The sequence below is a fragment of the Dermacentor albipictus genome, chromosome 1, assembly GCF_038994185.2.
Source record: "Dermacentor albipictus isolate Rhodes 1998 colony chromosome 1, USDA_Dalb.pri_finalv2, whole genome shotgun sequence".
Lineage (NCBI taxonomy): Eukaryota > Metazoa > Arthropoda > Arachnida > Ixodida > Ixodidae > Dermacentor > Dermacentor albipictus.
The window spans coordinates 6137768-6161800 of record NC_091821.1 but is presented as its reverse complement, the minus strand read 5'-3'; the positions used below and the strand labels follow the sequence as shown (position 1 = coordinate 6161800).

Below are 24033 nucleotides of genomic sequence, written 5' to 3'. Positions count from 1 at the left end.
ACAACAAACGGCGGAAGTAAACTTCTGGGGAGGTCACCGCTTCCTGATTGGCTGCTCTCTCCGCCCCGCTGTCACAAATTTTGCATACTGCAACTTCGTGACGTTGCAGCTACTGAACAGAACGCGTATCGAACAAAATATCTCCGATCTCACCCCAGATCTCGTTAACCAATACACGTCTCGCCCAGACCATGTTCGGTCGCCGCCTCTTAGGACGGTTACCTATTAAACATGACCACCATACGATAGAAAGGGTTCGAGTGCCCAAACTGTGGAGACGTGCCCTCTACGTTCGACCCCTTCCAACTAAGATGAACAAGGAGGACCATAATGGCCAGTGCCAGGCGCGGGCGGATGCCCTGCACCGCCACTATGGCTCTTTCTATGTCGATATTGCAGGCCCCAACCATTCCAGGGGCGGATGGTACATGGCTGCAATCATACACGAGGAAAGACAAGTGGACGGCCTCTTGTTCAAAGCACCCAGCTCAACACATGCGGAGGAGGTGACGATCGCCCTTGCAGCCTCCCATCCCAACTCTAAATTCATCCTCACAGACTCCCGTGGCACCTGTCGTAATTTTCAATTCGGATGGATCATTCCTCTCGCTGACAAAATTCTTCTCCGCAGTATTCGCGACTGCAATCCAACTGATCACTCAACCATATGGGCCCCCGGCCACCAAGACATGCCAGGCAACGAAGCCGCCCATGAGGCAGCCCGTGCACTCACTTACCGGGCACCAGGCATCACTTGGGAGGACCTTGACCCAGATCACAGCCCTCTTTTTTCTTTCAAACACATTACTGAGCACTATCGTGCCGTACACCGCCGTTACCCGGTTCCTATGAAGGGACTGGGTAAAGCTGGCGAACGAACTCTCCTTAGGCTCTTTACAAACACCTTGCTGTGCCCGGTGGTTCTCGAGCACTTTGACCCTTCTTTTGACGGCCGCTGCTCATTCTGTGGGGAGGTGGCCGACACCTTCCACATAGTTTGGGCATGCAGGCAAAATCCTTCTCTCCCCCCAATCACCCCTTCCCGAGAGCACTGGGAGGCGGCCCTACTCAGCTGCCAGGAACTAGCGGCCCAACGAGCCCTAGTTCGGCGGACCTGCGCAGCGGTCAAGACCAATGGAGTCCCGGAATGAGAGACTCTGCCCAGTATTGCAAGGGGCGCGACCCACTAGAGGTCTCTCCCTGAGCACCTCTCTGTATATATAGCCCAATAAATGCGTTTCACCACCACCACCATTCTTGATTCATCAATTTTGGGGGTGCTTTCATTTCCGAGTGACACACAGAGAAGCTTATTCGGTGTTTCAACTACTGAAAACTGTTTGCAGCTTCATGTGTGCATTCAGGTGTATGTCAAACATATTGTTGCTTTAGTCCTTAAAAATCCTTTGTCAGCCTGAGTGTGAGTCGGGCCTTGACATCTGATTGCACTCGAGGTACTGTGGCAAACAACACTTTTGTCCACTTTTGAGATGCAAAACAAGTGCATCTCATCTCACTGTTATGCTCGCTATGTGTGCTTTGTCGTCATTCATTGTCAACTTTCTCGTGCTAATTTTCCATCTGGCTTCAGTCAACCTTTTCAGATGCCACTTGCCATTTCCAGATCATTTTTTTTCCCACCATAAGCTACCTAAGTAAAATTTAGGTCTTAGTGCAACTAAAGAAATCAGTGGCAAACAAGAAGCTACCATTGTTCATTTTTTACAGGTATGTACACAGTTGTGTACTTAGCTTCACGGTGGTCACAAAATTCAACCATGCGTCTCAAACATGGAAACTGCAAAAGCAGTTCTGGTATTTTGTCAGGCAACTCCTCAATCGGTCTGTGCAGCTCTCTAATTTATGGTTAGGCAGCTCTGAGCTGGCACTGCTTCTAGCAGGATCACAAGCTTCTGGTTACGGTCTTCTTCGGAAGTCACATTCTCGTTTGCATGTTTTGTTTAGACACTGTAAGTATTTGTCACTTCAAGGTGAATTGTCGATGAAAGTATTTGTCAATAAGTATTTGTCACTTCATGACGTCATTTCAGATGAACTTAGACAAGCAGTATAGCCCAAAAATTTCACAGCATTTGGGTGTTATCTATGTTCAGGAGGCTTGAGGTCGGGCCAGAAAAGACAATTTTCTGCAGTACCAGAGATACCTGTATGTCTTGCCGATTCTCTTCATCCATGTCTTCAATGCAAGCGGAACTGACAAACTCCAGCATTATCATTCTCATCAATTGACTTGACGTCTGAGATGTTTTTGATGCATTTTCTTGTGAAGCTTGTCTGCACATAGCTTGTTTACATCGTCAAGTTCATGAAAGAATGAAGAAGGCAGCGCAGTAAACTCATATCCGAGCAGTTCACTAGCTGGCCGAATCTAGCGCTGCTGCGTGGCGCTTCACGTAGAGCATTCCGAACATGTCCAGCATGACACTTTGTACACATTTGTGAACATACTCTGGCACTGAGTGTACATTCGGGGAGTACAAGTGTTGTAATTTGATCTTGAGACGTTCACATGATCGTTATATCAGCGGGTAATTTTTTGAAAGCCATAGACAGGGCCAAAGATGGAGAAAAAGTCGCAGTGCCCAAAAGGCAAAGCATTGATTGCGATAGCAAATTATCAGGCAGCTATACGGAGTGACGTTAGTAGTCTTATCGGCCGCATAAACTCTTGTCCATGTGAGTGGCAGCAGAGGCGAGCGAATGTGCTGCGTCTCACTTCAACGTGAACTGTGCACGTGTGACCACGGCATGCACGAAGCCATCGGCTATTACTTCCTGCTTTATGCATCCACCGCCAATGAGTAGAATAAGAGATGTGCAACCACCCCTTTCTCGTCCCTTGTGTACATGAGAAGACTCCGCTGCATCAAGCCACCATCCTTTCCGGCTCAACCTCGCTCATTTGCTTTTGCACCTACAGCATACGGCATGCGATTGCAATCTTATCGCACTTCGACTTTATACAGAACCCTCACGGCGACAACAGCAGAAATTTGCCTGGAGTGTCGTTACAATTACTATAGCGATAAAATTGGAAAGACAGCTTATCTGATGATGCCGAACCGTGTGCTGCCATGCTGAATATTATCTATATTAGTTTTTTTTTCCCCATTCACTGTATGGCCCAGTAAGCCCCACAGTTACAAAATAGGAAGAGCAGAGAATTTTGCTGGAACTATGAAATTGGCAGCATCTGTAACACGCTTGAAGGCAAAGGTGCAAGTTCTCAATGTATACACTTGCATGCGTACTGTCAGAAAGGGTTACAGTGACATGCTCCGTAACATGCTGGATGCTATCTGCTTTTACAAACTGCACTTCATTTGTTCAGTATAGCACATGGCTAAGCAAAATGGAAGGCAAAGCTTGGCTGTCATGATCAAACTTTACTTGTTGTCTTGGCTCGGTTGCAGATAAGTTTGCTAGTTTTGGTGCAATATATGTGCTTGTTTTTTTGCATTGTGTCATCTGGTCAGATCTGAAGAACAATAGAGGGTTACATTTGTCTTTCACTTTTCAGGTACCTCAGGAGACGTTTTGTTGACTTCAAAAGTGCCGTTGTCAATGGAGGCGAGTGAGGCTCATTTTATTGCTTTTAGCATCATTAGCGCTGAGTAATTACAAAGTGTGTACGCTATGTGGCCTCTGCCGTGGTGTGCTTGTGGTAATGTTTTAGTGTTCACATTTTGCTAGACTATTGCACAACTTTCCTCGCTGAGAGGATCGTGGTTGTTTTCTGTTATACCGCAAACTCCTCATGGTGCTATCTTCATTTTCCCGTTTCTTCATCATAGTTTGTGTGCTGTAACATAGATTGAACAGCACATGGTGGCAGAACACGACAATGTTCGTGAACAGCAGTGAGCAGTTGCCGCTGCACCTTACGAAATGGAAACAGGGCTAGACTTGTGTCACATGTTCAACCAATACTTGACTGCAATCTTGTTTATGCAGAATTGCAAAATAACATTCAGGACTACGGGCAACACATGTGGGAATTGAAGGCACTGAAAATTAATGTGTGGCTTTTGTACTTTTGCCAAAGTTGGTGTTTGCACAGTGCAGCTAACTCATATTTCTTTGCCTTCTATCTCTTGTGTACAAGGTCTTTTTGTGCCAGCTGTAGGTGACGATCAAAAGTAAAAGATTTGATGATTCTGATCAATAATTAGAAGAATTCCTCCAATTCACGTCGTAGGTAGCTTTAGGGACACATAATTGCAGGTCTGAAGTCTGCTACGGCTTCAGCTGCAGTAGGTCAGAATAGCCATGTGCACTCAGAGGTCTTACTCTATGTGCCTTGTATTGAGAAATAGGCACTTGGAATGCACAATGAACTGCATCCTTATTACTGTTCCAGTCAGCATGTTTCCATAGTGCCAAAATATGCAGTTTCATATTGTGTTGCCTATTATAATAATCAGGAGATGGTCGTCAAACCCTTGTTATACAATGATGGTTGTTCTTGCAGTTTAGTTTTTCTATTGCTTATTCAGATAAAACAGGCAAATGCATTGCAGTCACTGGGTTGAACTGGCAACACCTACAAAAATTCGACTGGGTTGATTGAAAATCAGACAAGTGGCTAAGCTATAAACAGCACAAATAACTAGAGGACTAGCGATAAACTTGACACTTTTCTTTTTATGTTTCTGATAATGTAACATTTATCAGAAGAGGGGGGGGGAAAGAGGAAAAAGTTAAGCTGGAAAAAGTACCAATAGGTTGACTGACACTAAATAAATAAATAAATAAATAAATAAACCAAAGGGCAATGCTAAGTGTGTAACTGAGAGATAAGCCAAGCTACTAGGTGTAAAATCAGCAGGCTTAACAGGTGAGAAATGCAGTGTCTGCAACAGCAACAAAAAAGAATTAAGGTAGAGACGGAAAAATAAAGGTATAACCTTGAAGGCAAGGACTAGCCTTCAACCACAAAAGACGCAGTAAAGCACAGAGCACTTGCATTTGCCGACACCCAGGAAGTTAACATGCATTTTTGCCATATAGTGAAATTTGAGGCATCCTCCTGTGCTTTCCGTTAGATTCGCCGACAAAAAAAAAAAACTATTTTTTTAAATGGTGGTGTTGTAGATGGGCCTGTCATCTGTTTCTTGAAAAAAAACTAGCGCATGAAAACTGCAGCTATTCTTAATCGACAAGTTACCTTGTTATGGAAGCAAGCATACTTTTAGGACAGCAATCCTGAAAACTTCTTTCTTGCAGAAATACAGCATGTGGCGTGGCAGCAGCAATTTGAACAAGGCAGGGTTTCTCAGAAAGATGGAGGCATGACTAACAGTGGTTAAATGAGTTTCTGCAGTCAATGTTTCGACAAATGGACTTCAGCCTGACATCCCCATGTGGAAACATTCGCTGCTGCAGATGGCATCCCCCCTTGTTCAACCACTGTTGATGGCAGCTGTGAGAAATAACAGCACTTTCAGTGCTCATCAAGCAGACTGGTGCATTTTACAGTTGGCCCATATTTAGAGTGCATCATCAGCCGGTGGTCATTGTGGCAGTTAGACAATTTGCAGCATGTTCAAAAACCGGTAATCCTGAAAATGCTCCGACATTTATGTTGTAACAGAGGCTGTGTGCACGTCTCATGCATGGGCATAACGCTGACAGCAATGATAGAATGAAACTGTAAAAAAAACGCAGATCATACTTGATAGTACAATAGCCCTAAGGGAATCTAGTAAGATGCATTAGTGGCCACATTCAGTCAACAACTGGGCATGCTTCTTGACAAAGCATTTCGGAAAATGAAAACACTGCCTTAACCTTGCAGCACCCTTTCATTTGACCAAATGAACACACTGGCACCTGTTTGGTACCATGCGTTTCTCTTTTACTTACTTTCTAGGAGCACTTGAAACTAGAGTGTAGGCCACATTGATGTCGCATTCAACCAACAAGCTCTCCGACCAACTAAGCGACCAACTAAGGTTTCCGACGCTTGTACGCATGACTCTTGCAAAGCTAATTTGAAGGAAGACAGCTTTTTCACATTTTATCCATTTTTTTATTTACTCTACATAGCAACTCAAAAGGCTGAATGCAGACTCGGTATCTAGAAACTGAATTGCATTATGATGACTATTTTATCCGAGTCTAGTTGAATAGCACTGTAGCATACTTTTACCTAATACTACTACTTTAGAAGAGTAGAATTTTGGGCCAGTTGGCGATGCATATTTGACTACAGTGAAGCATGACAGTGCTGGTCCCATCTGTTTTGCTTCACAGTAAACAAAAAAAAAAAACTGCTGCTAATTTCTATAATTTCCAGTGTGCAACTTGCATGTTTGTGTAAGCCATACCCTACCTGTAAAAGTGCAACCACGGCGATTTTTTTACCATCCCAGGATAATGCCAGTTTCACGTTCCCGACACCCTCCTGTCATGCATCTGATAATAGAATTTCTTTGAAATTATGAAGTCTGGACCTGGCCGAGCAGTCGAACACATCCTTTGGTAGGACGTAAATTGTGGTATACGCCAGCTCGGCAGGCATGCAAGGCCTGCCGGTCCCACCAGCATGAAGAACGAAAGCAGTGAAGTGCAGACACTTAGCTAATTTGTGACCACACGGGACCATTGGTGCAATGTCTTCGGGTGACAATGTCAGTTGAGCCAGCTCTTCAGAGCTGACAGCAATGGCAGCTGCGATTCCGTTGAATGCAGTAGCCATGAATCGCCGTTTGCATTCTACTCACAGCCACTAGAGCCCTAAGCACTGACTGGTGCATTTGTTTACATAGGCAGGTGCAGTGACCGCTTGTCATTTCCTTGAAGTATAATGCAAGCTGTGCATCGTGGACGTCAAACGTCCACGATGCATGTCAAATAATGTCAGAGCATAGCAAAACACGCAGATTTTGCACCTGTAAGCACCATTGCAGAGTTACACTGGTATGAACGACCAGACACCTTCGTAAAAAGCGAGTGGGAGAACATTGTTATTATACTGCCTACCTATCATTAAGCGCACTCTTCTCATGTGCACAATTTATGTGTTCCATAAAATAGACAGCTTGATGCTATGCATGTATGATTGCTTCTTTAGAGAACATGTTTTATCGCATAAACGCCAATGCCAGTACTGACCATTGGCTGTTCAACAATTCGGCTGCTGTATCGAAGGTGTGTCTGCTTGTTGCCCATTTGGGATAAGAGGCAAATAGTGCACAATGGAAGTTAAATAATGGGTCACCGTAGCATTGGGTACAAACACACGTATGTACAACTGTGAGCAAAAGTATATGGACCAGGCATAGCGTGATAAAGCCGTTTTTTGCCTCTCCCTGTGAATGGAAGTTGCAATAGAGAACTGCACTCCAAACTTGGCATTGCAAACTTTCCAGTGTGCTCGTCAGTTTCAGTTTATGCACGTTGATTATACAGAAATGTAGTTTTTTCAGCGACTCTGTGGTACTTTTGCTCACGAGTGTACATAGCCATATTTAATTTAGGGAAGTGCCAGCAAGTGTGACTGGCAGCTTTTGAGGATGGCAATGTACCGATGTTGATATTGTACTGTGCCACTGCTCCTAGCTTTCTGTGTGTGCACTGTACGAAATGCAGAATGGTAGATTGCAAATTCATGTGGTCAAACCTCAACTATAAAACCAATTTTCTTCATGCTGATGGCTTAAGCTTCAGGTCAGGTCTGCCAGTAGAAGATGCACATACTTGGTGACTGTGATATGCTAACCTCAGCTGAATGCGAGCGACGTCGAATCAAACTGTGTGTGGCTGGCGAGGGCTGGTGTAACAGTTGCCCACCCACAGGGAACACAACTTCTTGCGACAATAATTTATCACACCAAACGCTATCCCGATTATCGATGCTGTTGTCTGCCACTCATTCCCAACATACTCTGCCTACCATTTACATCATAACACAGTGTGGCCAGTAGCTGAGGAGGAGGCAAGGTTCATGGCAGTTAATGGAATTTATTTGTAAAAGTCTGCACAACTCTCAAGCCGGCTGTTTTGAAGAAATGACGGAAGTGGACAAAGCAACGTACCCAGTGAATTTCATTGAGATCCGTTGACCTCGAAAAATTGCCGGAGTTGCCCTTGAAGTAGGTTTTCAAATCAGCAGTGCTGTGTCTTGCTTTCTTGGCTTTATCAGATTGTCTCCCTAATTACAGTGTGGAGCCTCAATTTCTTGAGCCTTTTGACCATGTATGTCTGTGTTTCTCGAACTTTTCGAGTATGTGACCCCTTTTAGTAGTACCAAACTTACAATGAGCCTCCACCTCTATAAGCTTTCTGAAAATGTACTTTTTAATGGCGCGGATACATTTGCATCTTAATTTATTTAAAAGACATTAACTGCAGCAGAGAGAGCTACAAAAGGTGCTTGCTACCAAAAATACTTGTTAATGTTTTTTAAGAAGGATTGATTTAATTGTGTACTTCAGTGAAAAGGATGTAGTTCAGCCCTTGAGTCCTGGACTTAAAATGCGACATTTCTTTTGGCTACCTCCCATGTGAAATTTTTTCATGTCGCACCGATAAATAAAGGAGTGTGAAATGGGAAGTGAATAGTTTGGAGCTTGACATCAAATATTGGTCAGAGGCATTGGCATCATTGGTGATAGTGGTAGCATATTCTTGGTTTGCAGTGCGAAGTGACACAGACTAGAAGAAGACAGGACGAAGGCTTGTCCAGTCTTCTTCTAGCCTGCATCTGTGTCACTTTGCGCTACAAACCAAGAATATGCTACCGTACTAACTCACCCAACTATCGTTTTGCACGATAGTGATAATTGGACCATCCATTACCCCCATAAAAGTGCTTGTGACCTATTTGGAGGTCATAACCCGTAGTTAAAGAGTGTTGATGCAATCACTTGTCCAGTACTGTAAACTCTAGTGTGAGCCAGACACAGCAAGGAAGCTGCATTTGCAGCCTTTTTTCACTTTATTGTGGACTAGTGTATGAGCTCAACCATAGGCTGGCCAAGTCCCAGGATTGCTTTAATGCACACGTAGAAGTGACTGTGCAGTTTTTGTGCAGAGGTGGCTAATGTGGTGTGGTGCGGTCGGTGTCGATGTGGACGCCGAACCAGCGGCCCCCGTGGGTCTCTGCGCGCACTACAAGGCCCCACAGCTGCGGACCGGGCATCCATGGCACACATGGGACCCCAGCAGCTGGCCAGCTTGGGTCAGTGTGGCTTGATTTTTTTAGGTGTGAACTTGCAAGAAAGATGTTTGACGAACTAGTTCTGCACAAGATGGAGAGAAGTAATTAATATGGGGAAATGAGACGTCCACCCAAACGTAGCTAAGTGTTACAAAGGAAACCCCTACGGGTTCCTTGAAAGAAAAGCCTCGCAATTGATCAAAAATTCATGCTGGTCCGGGTCCCGAATCTGGGAACACCGCCTTTCTGGGGCAGCCGCTCTACCATCTGAGCTAACCAGGTGGCTAGCAGATGGTAGGGCGAAGATGAATTTGTCAACAACTCGAAGCAAAGTTAAGACTTTGACCTAATAATTTTTTTTTTCAACTGCGAGGCTTTTCTGTCGGGGAACCTGTATGAGTTTCCTTTGTAGCACTTAGCTATATTTGGGTGGAGGTCTCATTTACCCTTATTACTTCTCTCCACCTAGCGGGTTTCAGTAGAACTATTACGTCAAAGTCTTGCCTTTGCCTTGAGTTGTTGACAAATTCGTCTTCGCCCTGCCATCTGCTAGCCGCCTGGTTAGCTCAGATGGTAGAGCGACTGCCCCGGCAAAACGGTGGTCCCGGGCTCGAGTCGCGGACCAGGACGAACTTCAACTGCGAGGCTTTTCTTTCAAGGAACCCGTATGGGTTTCCTTTGTAGCACTTAGCTACGTTTGGGTGGACGTCTCATTTCCTCAGAATAATGGGGGAAGATGCACAGGTTGCGTCAGAAGTTCCTGCACTCAAGCAGGTGCTCGGCAAATGTAGTGGAACCTTGTTGATATGCTCCCATTTCATAAGATATCCCGATGCCAATGTTTGTCATCGACAACACAAAGAATTACAGTATGCAATACAGTTATGCTTATTTTTTACCGATTGTATGTTCCCAGAAAACATGATCTTTTGCCATTAATATTCAGTACAATGCCAAACTGCAATCGTATGATATGTTTTCCGCTTGCTTAGATTCAGTGTAAATGAGAGAAGGCGCGAAGGGCACACTATTGAGAACAGTAGCCACCTGCCGTGGCTATGCTGCCACAGTACTCGCCCATCCATGTCACTTGAAAACGCTGGCATGCACTCAGTTTCCTATTTTGGTACCAGCAAATCATCTCACGGGTCATTGCATGCCACCTTCGCAGCTATCACCACCAACCCTATTGCAATAAGCATCTTCACCTATGTCACACTGCACGGGGCCTAGTGCCGTTGGAAGTGTACTGCATGCTTTTAGTAGGCTATAACCCGAACGCACCACCAGTCCCTCCTGCAGTTGTGGTAAAGTGAGCATCATGTTTCACTCTGGCGGGATTGTATTTCGCCGTCACCTGCCAGGTCGATTTTGTTTTGGCTTCCCATTGCTAGCTTAAAAAACTATGCAATAGGAAACAACAATGTTTGTCTCGGGCCTCACCAGCTACTTGTGTGTCTGCATCTCGGGCGGCAACGATTCGCGCCAAGTGGGCACAATAAAACTGCCCATCTAAATGCCCCGTTTGAATAAGCTGCTGACGCAAGTCGAATTCGAGGTGCACAAATGAAGCACATTGGAGCCACAAAAACGATAAAGTGCACCTCAGGCAGCCCAGGCTCTAGCTCGGTGCGCATCGACATCTCGTGTTGCCATGATTCGCATTATGTAGACGCCAACTACAGTTAAGTTTGCCAAATTTTTGGATCATATATTTTCCCAGTTAGTATGTCTTCTCCCGCATTCCCCCTCCTCCCCCCTCCAAAAAAGAACGTAGGAACAAGGTTGTGCTGTGTTATACGAGATAACCAGAAGATTTCAGAGAATTGTTGAACTTGTGAGTATGCACCAGAGGCCGAATTAAATTTCATTATCCACTCTTACATTGGCTCCAAAATATCACGGATGCCATGCGCCGAGGTGCCAGTCTTGGTGAGGACGTGCAAGGTAATCTGAAAAGAATCAATAACGAAATGAAAATACGGCCCCAGAACAGTTTATGCGATTGAAATGAACTTTGGCAGTGAGACCTGACCTCAGTGGTACCTGAGGTCAGAGGTCCTTAACTTGAGTCCCTGTTTCAGTAAAATCAGCGACAGCTTTCTATCACTAGGAACTGGAGCAAAAACCATCACAGATTGTGAATAATCAGTGGTGGATGCAATTGTTATATTTTCTTTTTTTATTATTGTTGCAGTATTTTTTAACTACTGGCTCTTTTCAAAGTTTTGCATTCAGAGTCTAATATTTTGGTAATAGAGGTGTGCAAACTAACTTCATGTCCAACTGGCATTCATTGTTCTGCATATAGTGTTGTACTGCAGTACTGAAGCACCAAGACAGCTCCTTACATCTTTTTTGACAATACACTTTGCATGCGAAGGGGCGTAAACTTTCAGAGTACAGTCATCGACTGTTTATCCGGACACCTTCGTGGCACCGCTACTCATCCCATTGAAGTAATGCATAACCATGACCGATTGATGGTTTCGACGCCCTACAGCGCGCCGTTAAATTTTTCGTACTCTGACTGCCTGATCAGGTGCGACGTCGAACGCCATGACAGGCTGACTGAGTGATGTTTACATTGACTGTCTACCATGGCCCAACCGCAAGCCAAGCCAAGCTGCTGAGCTTGGAAGTTGGTGCTCGGTGTTTGCGTTGTCATTTGTTTCTCGAGCAACGCCTGATAAACTGCTGTGTTTGAGTGTTGCTCTCCTAGTGTTTGTTGCTTGGTGTATTAGGCCTGATCTGCTTATACACGATCTCATCCGCTCATCATGAGCGGATGAGATATGACATGGCATATGATATGGCTCCGATGCCACCCATGCCATCTGCGCCGTCAAGACCAACGAAAAAAATTGGCAATTATCAGACTGCCAGTATGGTGAAGAAAGCCCATATTATTCCTCAGATGGAAAGTGGCAAACCTCAATGCAAAGTTGCTTGGGAGTTTTTGATTTCTAAGCAGACAGTCTCGGACTACTTGAAAAACAAAGGGGAGATCGTGGAGGCAGCAGAAAAATGTTCTGCGGGGAGGCAGAATAACTTCTGTGATGGCAGCCATCCGAAGTCGGAAGAGGCCCTGAGCATGTGGCTGAGTGCCATTATACAGTCAAACCTTGTTAATACGTAGTTGGCCGGGAACAATATCTATAGTCGGATACAACGTTAGAAAAAGGGGGAGGCCCGCCCAGATGACCGAAGCGCGACAGCGATTGCCTCCACGACTAAAATAGTCCCGCTCGAAACATCGTGCTCCTGAAACGCGTAATTGTCGGTATAAATAAAGAATTTTGCATTTTGATGACTGGTTTATTAGAGCTCTCGTGCTACAGCACATGCCGGATAGAGGCAGAAAAATAACCCCGTGCCTTTCACAACGCTGCCCGTCGTCTGCTCTTTAGCTTCTTTGCAAGTGACAAAAGTAGAAAGAGCAGCTCTGCAACGCTTTTGTGCTTGTTCACTTGTACACACATATCTACTACTCGTTTCTCAAGCTTAAAATGAATCGGTTGCTATTGAAAAAGTACTTATATAAAACAATGCATTTATCACAACCATTACAAACCTGGGGCGAGAATACGGTCGAGGCAGGAAGGTGCAAAAAATGCTTCATTCATCGTTTTAGATTAATACTCTTGGTTTTAAATAGCATAAAATTTATATTTTTTGGTTTTGTGTTTTCACAATTTCACGGCACGCATTCTACAGCTCGCGCGTGCAGTGAGAACTGGTGGACAGCAACCAATCGACGGTGCCACACAACGCTCGAACACAGTCGCTAGACGCTCGGCTATCTCACTGCTGACAATAGAGAGGTTTAGCTTGTCCGGTAAAACGCAGGCGGACGGGCCATTAGGGTCTTGGGGCAGCAACACGATTATGCCAGTGCCAAAAATTTACACCAGCAGTGAAGAAGAATATGCTCGGTTAACTGTTTCTGTCTGAGCACTGCGCCACCAGGTGGCTGCCCCATGCAGACCGCTCGAGCGCTCACGTTTACGCCTCCGCCCCAACACCCCGGACGTCCGCCTGAATTTTACCGGAATACCGGAAAAGCTAAACCTCACTATTGATAGTTTACGCTAAGTTGACGGCGACAAATCTTTGCGTTGAAGGCTTCTTCTGCATATAGTTTTTGTTGCGCGCACTTTTCTGATTTCTCCTGAGAATGGTTTTGCTCCATCACTTCTCCCCGTCCGACGAACAACGCAGCGACACAGTATACGAGCACACCCGCCGCTACCGTAGGCACCAGTCTTTGGAAAACTTAGTCGCCGTAACTTCACTCGGGAGCGAAATAAAACAACATGAAACAAGCACGCAGGATGTGTGTTCGCAGCGGTCGCCTCGGGATCCTGTTTACAGGCAAAGCGTAGCGCCAGCGATGCTCGCTGCAATGTTCCTTCACCAGATCACGGCTCTGAATAAACGCATGCGACACAAATGCCGCATCGTAAGCTCGCAGTAATATTTCCGGCATGATAGACCATCACAAAAAGTTCTGGAGTTCACTCTGACGAGGGGCTGAAGCACACAGCTGACGCGACCTCGCCCATTTCGAAGCGCGGGCGGCCATCTTCTCCGTCGGCGGGGTCACCAGCCGTCTGGCTCATGATGTTTGTCCAGAGCGCGCACCTATTGGCGGATGCTTGTGTGCCTCCGCCTCGGAGGAGTAAACGCCCCCTTTTCTTCTACAGTTGTATCCGACTATAGGTACGCTCTAAACGATGTACAAATTAACCGGCAATGCCAGTTTCAAAGCTACTTACCGACTGGAAAATAACTATGTCACGATGCTCTCAAACACACACACTCAGACTGGTTTTATTTGTGGGTAGGCAGCAAAAAATCGCCGATCTTCACTTGCCACCGTGAGGGCCTTGGTGTGACACCTTTGAATTCATAAGGCGGCGAGCGAGTTTGTGCACGAGGCCCCACTTCTTTGGGATAGCTTGCATGACGCTCAAAGCACGTGCCGCATCAGATAATGAGGGGCCGTCATCCACTTCCACATCATCGTTGCCGTCACTTTCGCTTGAAGATGGGCGAGGTGCGACGGCGGCAACACTGTCGCTATCTGAGAATTCCGCGAATGTAACAACTATAATGTCTCGATAACATAAACACGACACGCCACAGCAAAGACCTTTGAACCCCACAACACATCAAGACCGCAAACACACTGATGAAATGAAGGAAAAAAATTCACACAGGAACTTCTCAGGGAGTTGTTTAAGTATGTGTAAGCATTGTGCCACTTGCTCATCTCCATGCAGCCCGGTGTCATTATCATGTTATGAAACTTGATCCTGCCAGTACAAACAAACGACAGTGCTGCCGCAACACGAACTGGTGCAGACGGCGGCGCAAGGTGCATTGATAACGCAAGCAAAGTACCGCAGGTGGCTGTGCCCGATGCGCTGATGACGTTCTGATCATTATAAGCCATTATCGCTCATTAGTGCCTTATCCATCCGCATCGAACCATTATGAACCATGATCAAACATACACTGGCGGTGCCCGCGTATATGGCACGGCCGCACAGACTGTATCTTGAAAACAATTTGCGATGTGGACAGAGAGTGCCGACTGCTAATAGCTCCGCGTGCTGCATTTCTGCCGCTGCGTGCTGCAGAGAGATGTGCGGGCCCACATCTTGAAAGCGATTTGTGAAAGGGGCAGTGTGCGGCTTGTGCAGAGAGCTTTGCGAGCCCTGTGTTCTTGCCGCCTCATTAGCATTGAAGTGACAAGCAGCGTGAAGGTACAGTTGCTTGCTCTGCAGGCTTGATCTTGAAAGCAGTCGTCTTACGGGATGGACGGACGGAGGGACATTTTTCTCATTGGGTAAGCACAGAAATGCCTAGGCATTTAAAAAAGAAGTGCTTTTGCGTAGTTACTACAGTCAAATCTTGTTACTACGAGCCCCACATCAACAAATTTCTCAAATTTATCAGTATTTTAAAAATCCTTGCCAGATTGCTTACCTTTTGCTTCATGTAAAATGCTTCATGTAAATTGCTTCAATGTAAAAGTATTGCAGAACTACGAATTTGAATACAGCGCATATTTCAGAATAACACATGCAGTTTATTTTCCCCTTTATAAGTGAGGAACATCAGTATTACGAATTTGGCTCAAAGTAACTGTGCCGCAACTCTCGTATGAAACAGAAATGGTGAGTGCAGTAGCTGTCATTGTCACCATGTCGAGTGCTAACTGCTTCACCATAAACTTCACCAAGAACTTCACGACAAAAGTTTGGCTATGTTCGTGCAAGATCCAACGATGGATGTAGCTAGCGATAGCAGGGTGTCTACCAACCAGGAAAACCGGGAATTCTTGGGGATTTTGAGTAGTCTGGAAAAACTCGGGGAATTTGTGCCTCTATCAGGGAAAATTAACTAATTTTATTGAAAGGGTCGAAAGTCACGGTAACGCTGGCTCGAGTAGCAGACAGGAATCGTAATGAATCATCTTTGATGCCCTGTCGTCGGCCGGAGGAGTTGCCAGTGTACAGTCAACGACCGATTTTCCGGATCCCCTATAATTTGGACGGCTTCGCGGCACTCCCGCGTACCCCGTAGAGTCAGTGTATCAGAACGTCTGAAATTTCGGACGCAAGAACTCTTCGCCGTCCGATTTTCTGGACGTTTTGCCGTGACCACAGGTCTGAAACGGCATTAATCGAAGCCACCACCACTGCCATTTTGATTACCTCGCCGCCTCAAACCGGCGCTCTAGCACGCAGTTCCGCTGGCAGTCGTAGCTACCACTGCGGCAACGCTAGGCCTAGCTGCTTCGACGTTCGCTATGAAGCTTCTTGCCGTTGGGTGCCGTGTTTTTTATTGATAGAATTCGCTGCTGTCAGCAATGGCACGGACTTTGCCTTTGTAGTCCTCGCGATTGGCTTAGAAGCTTGGAAAGCATGGTGCGTTGCATAATGCCGGCTCCCGAAAGTCATCTTCGCCTCTGTACAGAAGTGTTACTTGGTGAAGCGTATTCAAAAGTATTGCAGTGAAGCATAACAAGTGTGAGAAGGGGCTATTGCCACAGGACACAGTATGTATTCCTTAATTATGCATGCGTGCACCTGGTATTTCCTGTCACAGTACGAGCACCAATATGCCTAATACATGTACTAACAGGCTTTCAGAGCGTTTTCACATGTGCCTGTGGCGGTTTGAGCCCCTAATGGCAGTAAATGACATGCAATTATTTTTTCTAACTGGCCGGTTTTTCAAACGTTTTCGCGGCCCCGAGGGAGTTAGAAAAATCGGACGTGGACTGTGCAACTGACCCAGAAAATGCTTCAAATGGTCCGTATGGCGAACAAGTGGCGGAAGGAGGACAAGAACAGAAAGGACCTACGCATTGAGGAATGAATGGGAAATGAAGCGTGATGCCGCCGTTTTGAAAGAGCTTGAGCTCAAAAAACAGTGTTGGCTGATGCCGAGATGCAGGTGTCCCTCTTCCAAACCAAAACATTTTAAACCAGTGAAACACAACACTGAGGCGTCGTGCGCGGGCTGAGAGTACACCTCAACTGTCCTGACATATATGTCAGGATAGTTGTGGTTGATTTACGAGCTATTGATAGAGAATCTCAAATGTGACAAAGTTCAGGCCTCATACCACTGAGCTTGCTATCAGTTAACAGAAATAGTTCATATTCGAAAATATTTGCTTCTGTATGCATCTCCTTTTTATTTGTTTTTGAGAATGTCCGACTCCATTTGCAATTTTTTTCGAAGACATTTTATTTGCTGGGCATTTTACTACCCCCCCCCCTTTTCTATTCTCTTTTTGAATAACATAAACACTACTCCTTAGTATTCAAATTGGATTAAGTCGTCTTTTTTTTTTTTCAAAATTTTTTATATGCTTATTGGAGAGTGACAGCATCGGGCGATATGGTTTCAGCCCGTCTTGACATAAAACATAGTTCTTCATCACTCAGGGAATTTTGCGAAGGCACTCAGGAAAAACCTGGAAAGCTCAGGGAATTTGGAAATGCCAACTTGTTAGACACCCTGGATAGGGCCAAGAAGCTAACGCAGTTTTCACTGCAGGGCAAATTGGACGTATAGCAGGAAATCAGCAAATCGATGTGTGCAGACAGCATTCAGGTCCGACAGTGGCAGAAGCTGCGCGTTGCGTCAGCCTCATGAATGCAATTGTCGCTACGAGAACAGCACCCCGCAATGAAAAAGGCACCCCGCGACTTCTGCAGCGCTACGGCCCGCGTGCACGAAGAACATGCAACGCCAACGAGGAATCTGCCATGTGAGTGTTGGCCGAGGAGAGGGGGCTGGCTGAAAAGCTGGCTTGCAGCTTCAGTAAATTTGAGGCCGTTGTCGTCGCTGCTAGGACTCCGCGGCATCAAACAAAAATAACACTTTTGTCGTGCGAAGTGAATAAATACTGCGTGTCTTTTTCCCCTTTCATTCCATTCTCTCCGAGTTCTGTTTTGACAGGTAAATCTCATGCTATTTAGGTTAAGCAGTACTACCATTTAGTACATACTTTTTCTGAGCTCCGGCCAACTATGGTTTAACGAGGTTTCACTGTCCAGTCGCCGACTAATTTTTCGGACTCCAAAGATTCGGACATGCTCGATTATTCGGTCTGCTTCGCGGCACCGCCATTCTCCCCATAGACCATGATATATAACAACTGCCGAAAGTTCGGACACCTTGCAACCTCTCGTCTGATTTTTCGGACACTCCTTGAGCCAACTCAATCGAGAGCACCATGCACCGACTCTGACCGCTGCATGGTTCGACTTGCTGAACGCCATTTTTGTTTTGAACGGAGCCTCCTTGTTGCCCCACGAAGTGGCGCTACTGCAAATCCCCGCTCATCATCATCGTTTCTGCCTTGTTCGAGGCTACAGCAGTTCTGGGCTCAGCTTAGCAAGCCATATGTCAAGACAATCCAGCAGCTGATTTGTTTCTTCGTGCATGACTGCGAGTAGGCCACGTTTTTCGTTTGTGCGACTGGTGTTGGCGTGACGGCGTGGTGATGTTTGCTTTGTGTGCTGTGTTGAGGTTGCGGTGATCCAACGCGGCATACGGAAACATCGCATCAAGTGTCTAATGGTGCCGACAGTACCTGTGCAGACAGCGCTGGGGAATGCCGGCAAGCTGGTGCCGGGGGGCCTAGGATTGGTCGCCTACCAATGTGCTCCCTACTGACGCTGAAAATGTGCTGCTGAAACCTGTGCAGTAGTTGCATTGCGATTCCGGACACCGTCTCATTTGAGTCACAGGTGCTGACACTGCTGTACTGACATGCGCAGAACTTGACGACGGCGAGATCATTCGTCAGGTTTCTGTTGCACCTCTGAACGATGAGTCGGAAGATGACGCACCATGTGCTACGCTGCCGTCGCATGCAGAGCAGGTACAAGCAGTGACTGTGCTTTCAGCCACCTATAGTGACCGTACGACCCTCTCCGAGATTCAGGCTTATCTGATTGCATGTAAACGGAACAGCGTTCAGCGGTGCATTCACGATTTATACAAGCCTACTGCCGAGCCAGAATAAGTGTGTGGAAATCAATGATTTCTTTTTTTTTTTTCCTAATCTGCTTTTTCGGACACCTGTTTATTCGGACATTTTCGCAGTCCCCATGAGGTCCGAATAAACGTTTGGCGACTGTATTCATCAGGCAGTGGAAATGCTCACAGGAGCTTGGTGGAACTTGAAGGCATCCACCATTAGCAACTGCTGGCGAAAAGCAGGGCTTGTCATATCGCCTGTGCAGCTTGAAGATGACCTGGAGGTGACCGACAACAACCCAGGAGACCTGTGGACTGAGGTTGCGGAACTGCTGCTCGCCGTCTCTTCCTTCAACGACTACGTGGAGAGCGCCAGCGCAGCACTTACGGCAGCCGACCTGACAACCGAAGAGATTAACTGCGTTCGCGACATTTCCAGTGATGAGGATGACCCGAAGGAAGACTACTGTGGGTCACCGAACACAGATGATGAGACTGTGTTAAACATTGATGTTTTAGTGCACATGAACAAAGTCCGCACTTTCATTGCTCCGTGTAATGACGTACCCAATGAGGTATTGTGCAAAGAGAAATATCTAGATGTATTCCGAATCGGTCGTGCATGCTGCATGTGCCAGAAAAAGTCACTGATTTCTTCAAATAAAGCAGCTTTGAAGTGAGTGAAACATTTTTATTTTAGAGTATGCTTGTCTGAACATGCATCTACTGCCAAGGTATGTCATTTTCATTCCTAGGTTTGTCCACTGGCTTACAACCGCAGGTTTTTGTTACAACAATATTTCAAAATAACGAAAGATTTTCGGCAGTCCCGCGTGATTCGTTAAATCGAGATTTGACTGTACTTTGATTGGACTGGGTTCGACAGCGACAGCGAATTTGCACCCCTACCGGCAGCTTCTTCACATTGCAGGAAGCCAATCTCGAAGGCCATGCTTTTGTGCACTGTAATCGGCGACAGCTGTGTGAGCAAGAACAACGTCATGGTGGCCATGTTCTAATGTCACTATCGCTGGCGGCTGCCGTCCGGGTACCACAACTCAAGAATCGAACGTCTGCACACATAAGATTCTGCCGATTTTGTACCTGTTCGCATAGAACAAGCAAGAAAATAGTACACAGTAACTGTTAGGTGGGCACTGAGCAGCTATGGCTTAAGCAGTCAGCCGATACACAGGGTTCAATGGGGGCTGGCTGGGGGAATCTTCGCGACTATGTATAAACCGCAATTACACATCAAGTGGGTACGTATTAACGAGGTTTGACTGTAGCTAGGAGGATACCCGTGTCTGGCGATCTGCTCAGACAAAAAACGGAAATGCTGGCCCTGTGCATGAATGTTGATGGCTGGCTGCGGAATTTACAAAGAAGGTAAGACCTGACATTCAAACAAATGTGTGGCGAGAATGGTGCTGTTGACAAACCCTTGTGTTGAACTTCCGCGCTGTCAAGCTGTGTGCACTGCTGCACCAGTACTTTCTGTACATCTTTAACGGGGATAAGATGGGCCTCTTTTATAAGATGTTGCCCGATAAGATGTTTACTTTGTCCAGGGAACCCTGCCACAGGGGAAAGCATAACAAGGGGCGTCTGACAGTTGTCGTGGGAGGCAACATGTCGAGGGACGGAGAAGCTTCTGCTTCTCGTTATGGGCAAGTCAAACCATCCAAGATGCTTTATAGAGGTTAAGTCACTGCCTGTCTGGCATGAGGCAAACTCCAAGGTCTGCATAACTCAGTATCTCATTGAAAAGTGCATACGGAAGCTCAACCTGAAATACGAGCTTCAGAACCTCTGTGATCGCTGCCATTTACCCTGCCTAGCACTAACAAGGTGTGCCGACATATCTCCTTTACTATTTTCGAGTCAGTGCAATAGTTGCCAATTGCCTATCCCCCTGCCTGTTTTCTCCCCACTTTTGCACTGGAGTTACCCATGACTACAGCATACTGAATTTTCACCTTATTGCTTATTTAACATTCTCATAGAACTCCTGTACTTCATCATCGTGACCAACTGTTGGTGCACAAACTTTTACAGGTAATCTGTATCTCCTATTCAGCTTTATAACGACTGCTACCTTCTCATCAATGCTGTGGAATTTATCAATGTTGCCCACTATACCCTTATGAATCAGAAATCCAGCTCTTATCTGGAAGTCCTCTGTTGTAGGAGAGGTGCCCATTAGTCATCACTCTATATGCCTCACCAGTTCTCTTGACCTCACTAAGCCCAATGACATCGCACTGTACAACTTATAATTCCTCACCTGCCAACCTAGCTTCCCTCAAGAGGGTTCGCATTGCCAGGTTAAGTTCCCTGTAGTGGTGTGTCCGGATGCAGAGTTGCTTAGCACCTTCTGCTGCATTACAGGTCTGACCAGCGATTATTCATGAGATAATGAGGGTTTTGGCCAAATACTGCACTAGGGAGGCCAGTTCTTGTTCTGGCAAGTTGGTTTTAAAGTTCAGTGGACCTTCCTAATTTGGTTGCACCTGCAATAATATAGCCCCACTGCAGTAGCTGTTGAATTGGGCTGGTTGGTAGACTTTGGAACTTCAAGGTAACAGCGCTAAAAACAGGACAAGAGTAGGTGAACACGTCTTTGATGTTTGTCTACTTTCGTCTTTGTCCCGTTTTTTTTTTTTTTAGCACTGTCACCTTCAAAGCCTCACTGGCTCCCTGCCTCATCAATTTTTATTTAGTTTTTCATTCAGGCACCACTCTAACCTTGAAAAATGTAGTGGCTTGGGCAACAATTTGGACTAAATACATATCTTGAGTGCAGGAATGTCATGCTCACCTCTGCTCTTTGTGACCACCAAGCACAGTGCTCAGTGATTGAAGTGCGATATTCAGACCACATGGTGCACCAGTGAGCACTAGGTGATCACCAAGCAGCCCAATGCAGTAGCAATGCATTACAAAGGCTGTCGCCTGGATGCAATACAAAAGTATCTCCAACGCTCACCGGTTGCATGAAAAGTGCCGGCAGCCATGCACCCTGAGTGTCATGCTTCACTTGCCGAGTACTGTATATGCTCTTATCCCCAGGGAACAGTTCTTTTGCACACTTGGTGCGGTATTTAAATTTTACATGTAGATAAACTTTTTTTTTTGACAGGTAATTCTTTCTCTACCTTAGAAATGTAGTCATTTTTGGTGATTTTATGTTTTAACATTTTATTTGAAGACATGTTAGTCACAGTATAGGCTGCGTTACATTTAATTGTATCCCAATCATTTGAGTTTAGAATGAAAGTAAAGGAGAAATAATTTCTTAGAGAGATCTTTAGAATTTGTAGTCAAATTTCAAATGACCACCTCAAAAATCATGAACATAAAGTAATAATTTGCCAATTTTAATATAAGTACTGGGATAAAAAAAATCTGAAATATACAAAATATGCACCTTGATCTTAGTTCCCGACTTCTGTAAGTTGTACAAAGGAAAAAAAAGATGACTGGAGTGAATATTAGTCAGCCCATGCTGTGTGAGAAAGTCGTGGCTTCCCAAATGTTAAAACGCCTATGGTACCGGAAGCATTTATTTTTACTTATTGCAGCAAGCAGTGAGTAATCCTTCTTTACTGCATTCTCTCGAAGCACTGCAGCAGCGCGTGATGTTGGGCTATCTGGTGTTTCATGCTTTTGGAGTGGGAAACAAAGATGAGGTCCTTGCCTTGCCCCATTGTTTTCCCCACTTGTTTGTCAGATTGGGGAGCATGCACAGGCCTTTATTGTGTTCAACCAGCGTTTCTGTGGACAAGCTGGTCTAGTTGTTTACCTGGAACGGAGAAGTCGCATGCTTTGTACTCTTCAGTTACGTACACTGTTGCACAATATTGTACAGTAATGAGTAGGGGTATTGGCACAGGCAGCATTTCAAAAGTGAGGGATTAGACTGCTAGTGAAGCTTCTGCTGAAGGTCGGCCTGAAATCGACTGTGTGCTCTTGTGTGAGTGAAAATTGGAAGGATTGCACTTTACAAGCTGTCCATACGCTACCAGTCATGCTGATGAATAAAAGGAACCCACAGGGGATAAAAATAAAGGTGCACCTCACATTAGTCCAACACAATCGTAACTCTTGAGCATGTTTAAGAGAACAGCGTAGATGTCGAATCAGAAAGTTATTCAGCTCGACAGAAGCCTTCATGCTGCGACAGTGTCTTTACTGCTGTTGTCATTTAAAAATTACGTTGCCAAGTCAACCAATATTTTAACTATTTAACACTTAACTATTTGACCAATAGTTCAAGTGCAGCCGTCATTTCATACGGTACAATGGCGTTACTTGTGGGAGAATTCCAACGGCAATGTTTTACAATGTGCTTAAAACTGTTGATCAAATTGATCAATTTCTTTGGGCCTGGTAAGGAAAGCATTAAGCAAATGTTAAGAGTTATGATAGTTGACGAGCATGTGTATTTGTGGTGGCCCTCCTTGGCCATGAGAGCTTTCTGTGCCATTGACGAGAATGCTGTGAAGCACCAAATCACCAAGTAGTCCAGATTAGTTTTGCATCACCATTGATTTCAGCTTTACTGCAACAGTATCACCAAGGTAAAAAGAAAAGCTAGCTGTTTGCAATGTTTATCTCCTGTATGTATCGTTGCACACAAAAAAAAGTAATGAATCGTGAAAAACGCTTTTTTTTTTTTTACATAATTCTGTATTGATCTTAGCTGTTTTGAAGTAAAAAAGTTATACTGTTTAAATATCGCACTTCTACTGAAGTGTTTGATACATAATGACTCATTCCTGCTCAGCTAGCAAGCAGTCAATCATGATGACATCTTGAAGCACTCAGGCTTTAATACTTTGCAGCCGAAGCAGGAGCAAAAGCCTTCTGAGCCATTTATTTCTATTGAGCGTGACTGGCAGTGCTTTAATAACGGCCTAATTCATGGTGCAATAATGGAGTGCCACAATGTTTTCTCCTACTGATGGTCTTTCTTTTGTTTGAACACTCAATTTTCATTCATTCAGGGTTGAGTCAGAGGAGAATGGGAGAGTGGTGTTGAAACATAGCTAATGAAATAAACTCTGTATTTAGCACTTTTAAAACTACCATTAAATTTGGGACTGTGTAATGAGTAGTGTTCTCACTGAGGCACTTTGGCTTCATAGTTTTAATCCCCATGCTACGGAAAATTGTTGCTTAGATGTATAAATGACAAAAGCAGCACAGGTCATATGTGCATGTTGGTCAGTCACAGTTATTCTTGCAACATGACAAATTGTAGGAGGGCAAGCTTTGCAAAAATGCTGTTGCAGTAAATTTTAGCATACATTTAACTTTATTTTATTTTTTTTCAC

General features: G+C 45.2%; 1 protein-coding gene across 9 annotated transcripts in view; it reads left to right on the top strand.

The window, feature by feature from the left end:
• Window positions 1–24033, top strand: part of Miga (mitoguardin) — a 296982-nt gene that overhangs the window by 10799 nt on the left and 262150 nt on the right. For 6 of the 9 annotated variants that reach the window (XM_070538810.1, XM_070538808.1, XM_070538800.1 and 3 more), the window contains exons 3-4: window positions 3542–3591; window positions 9059–9205. In XM_070538810.1, coding sequence (XP_070394911.1) covers window positions 3542–3591; window positions 9059–9205 — 197 coding nt within the window. Of the gene's footprint in view, window positions 1–3541; window positions 3596–9058; window positions 9206–24033 lie in introns of all 9 variants that reach the window. The other 3 variants (XM_070538799.1, XM_070538811.1, XM_070538809.1) reach the window with 2 other exon arrangements.